The 2,956-nt window shown below is 24.5% G+C and overlaps 1 protein-coding gene across 1 annotated transcript; it reads right to left on the bottom strand.

The window, feature by feature from the left end:
- Positions 1 to 440: 440 nt before the first annotated feature.
- LOC122860368 lies at positions 441 to 1,700 on the bottom strand. Its single transcript, XM_044164154.1, has 2 exons — positions 1,456 to 1,700; positions 441 to 1,371 (listed from the first exon to the last, which is right to left on the bottom strand). Exons 1-2 carry the CDS (start codon positions 1,517 to 1,519, stop codon positions 500 to 502), a joined length of 936 nt encoding a protein of 311 aa, XP_044020089.1. The 5' UTR covers positions 1,520 to 1,700; the 3' UTR covers positions 441 to 499.
- Positions 1,701 to 2,956: the final 1,256 nt, after the last annotated feature.

Genomic DNA, 2,956 nt, shown 5'->3' with positions numbered 1-2,956 from the left:
GTATGAAAAACTATATCCAATATCAATGGAAAATAATATTTCAATAATTAATTATATAGATAAAATAAAAATGGTAGAAAAAAAATCATCAAAATTAATACATCGTGATACCTGGCCAAATAATAACACGATTAAGACGTTGATAGACCAAATGATTAAAATAGAAAATAATAATAATTCAATTAAAAATAATGATCATAAATCAAATGAATTAATGACGAATGAAAATGATTTATTTTATGATATTAATTTGGAGTTTGAAGAATTAGAATATTATATATTGTTGGACATACTGATGAAACAAAAATTATTCAGGGATAAAATGTTTTATCAAATTAGTCAAAAAAGTATTAGCTAAATTTTCAACAAAATATATAATTAAAAATAAAAATCCTTTTATCATAAAAAAAAGTCAAATAAATATAAAATTCTCATCAAAAATGAAATTTATTAAATTGTTTATTTAATTATTCTTAAAAAATAGTTGTGACATTCAAAATTAATAATAATGTACATCGGTTGAAGTTAAAAAATTGTATCTCAAAAAAACTTTAGAATAATGATTATCGATCCACCACTTTTTTGAGTTCATATAAAAAGAATATTTTGAATTTGCTTGCTCGAAACCATCAGGTATAGCAAAAATCATCCAATCTTGATTTAAAATATCATTTTCTTTATTTGTTGTATTTAAAACATCAAGATGAATCCGTACAGAGCAACTATTATCATTGAATCCAATATATTCAATTCCTGATTCAGCTGATGATGAATATGACGTGGATTTATCATAAATGATAATATCATCATCATCAAAGAGATTAAAAAAGGACTGGGGTCCTATTGTCAATGTACACATGGATATCTGTTGTGCTTCTGACTGTACAAACACGGTCAATGTTCGATTATCATATGGAGCTTTTCTTATAATTTTTGTCGCAGTCCAAGTCATTGACATACGTTCAACATCTATTCTGGGATTAAAGAAAATATTATATTCTCTGTAACAACCTTCTCTCTTTAAATTATAAACCAAGGTTACAATATTCCAAAATGATTTATCACATGAATATTTTTCAACGATTATCCATTTTCCTCTGAATGCAACATATTCGTTGATAAACTTTTTGAACAATTTATGTTTTGGATAAGTAATAAACGAACAACTGTTATCTTCTTTACCAATAAAATTGAACATATCATAACCAGCAATTGGTTCATTTTTATCATACAGTGGAAAAGAAACAAAATCTCCAGATTCATTTTCAACTTGAATTGTGCATCCAAGTACTTCTTCTTTATAAGCTTTTAAATGTACTGTGATTGATTCTTCATTGAGGTCATGGTCATTTGACAAACTATGATTTGTTCCTTTTCAAAAATTATATATATAATTAATATTTGTATGTATATGATTTATTATAATGAAATATTTATTCAATGAATAAAACTTACCAGATACAAATAATGTTGATGACGACAACGACAGCAACAGCAACGTCACCAAGAAACGCTCCATTCTTGTGGATATCTTTTTTTTATAAATTATTATTTTAAGAATAAAAAAAAGTAAATGTCTATATGAAGTCTAATTAGTAGTTTTAATTAAAGGAAACTAAATATTTTTTTTTTTTAACAAACTGTATGATTATTGTCTATTGACAGTGAGATCTCGTACTCCCAATAAAATAAAGTTGAATGATTTCGGCTGATCAAACGGCGCTATTTATATGAACGTGCCTAATGCCACTCCTCCGCCTGCGGTGTTGATGTTGTTGATCGTGTCGGGTCTAAAAATTACCGTAAATTACCATTGTGCGTACGCATGGTACTTGTTACGGTAATTGTTCTTAGAATTCATAGCAAATCAAAACAAAAAATAAAAAATAACCAGTCAGGTCTAAAGTTCAAGGACGAAATAAAGAGCCCGGGGCTACTGATAATAAGTAAAATAAGCCAGAGCATAGAACACGTCAGAGCATCAAATAGAAGAACAAAAAAAACTCAAATATGATAACAAATAATACTTATGACTCATTTTTTCTAATATTATTTATTCAGTCAGGTCTTAAGTTCAAGGTCGAAATAAAGAGACTGATAAAAAAATTAAAAGCATTCTAATTATTTTTTGTAATTTAAATAAAAATAAATAGAAATTTTATAAAAAAAATTCGATACTGTTTATAGATAATTTTGAAAATATCAAAAAAACAGAGATATTGATTCATTAATTTTAATAAATGATATATAATGATAGAAAGATGAAGACACGATGAAGACGTTGATAGACCAAATGATTAAAGTTGAAAATAATAATAATTTAATTAAAATTAAAAATCATAAATTAAATGAATCAATGACGAATGAAAATAATTTATTTTATGATATTAACTTAACGGAGTTTGAAGAATTAAAAAATTATATTGTTTGACATACTTATTGATAAAACAAAATGGGATTATAAAAATAATTAAAATATTTTCAAGGGATTAAATGTTTTATCAAATTAATCATAGAAATATTAGCTAAATTTTCAACAAAAATTACTATAAAAATAAAAATTCTTTTTATCATAAAAAAAAGTCAAATAAATATAAAATTTTCATAGGAAATAATTTTATTAAATTGTTTATTTAATTATTTTCAAAAAATAATAATGACATTAAAAATTAATAATATTGTACATCTTGTGAACTAAAAAATTGATTTCTCAAAAAAACTCTAGAATAATGATGATCAATCCACCATTTTTTTGAATTCATATAAAAAGAATATCTTGGTTCTTTTTTCTCGTGATCATCATGAACAGTAATTTCCCAATCTTGATTTAAGATATCATTTTCTTTATTTGTTGTATTTAAAACATCAAGATGAATTCGTACAGAGCAACTATTATCATTGAATCCAATATATTCAATTCCCGATTCAGCTGATGATGAATATGACGTGTATTTAT

The sequence above is a fragment of the Aphidius gifuensis genome, linkage group LG1 (genome assembly GCF_014905175.1).
Source record: "Aphidius gifuensis isolate YNYX2018 linkage group LG1, ASM1490517v1, whole genome shotgun sequence".
Classification (NCBI taxonomy): domain Eukaryota; kingdom Metazoa; phylum Arthropoda; class Insecta; order Hymenoptera; family Braconidae; genus Aphidius; species Aphidius gifuensis.
Note: the sequence above shows the minus strand (reverse complement) of the source record. Positions and strands in the feature narration are given on the sequence as shown.

Coding starts and splice junctions, on each gene's coding strand:
- LOC122860368 (XM_044164154.1), bottom strand. CDS start 1,519: ATGGAGCGTTTCTTGGTGACGTTGCTGTTGCTGTCGTTGTCGTCATCA. Junction 1,372..1,455: donor ATCAACATTATTTGTATCTG/GTAAGTTTTATT, acceptor ATTTTTGAAAAG/GAACAAATCATAGTTTGTCA.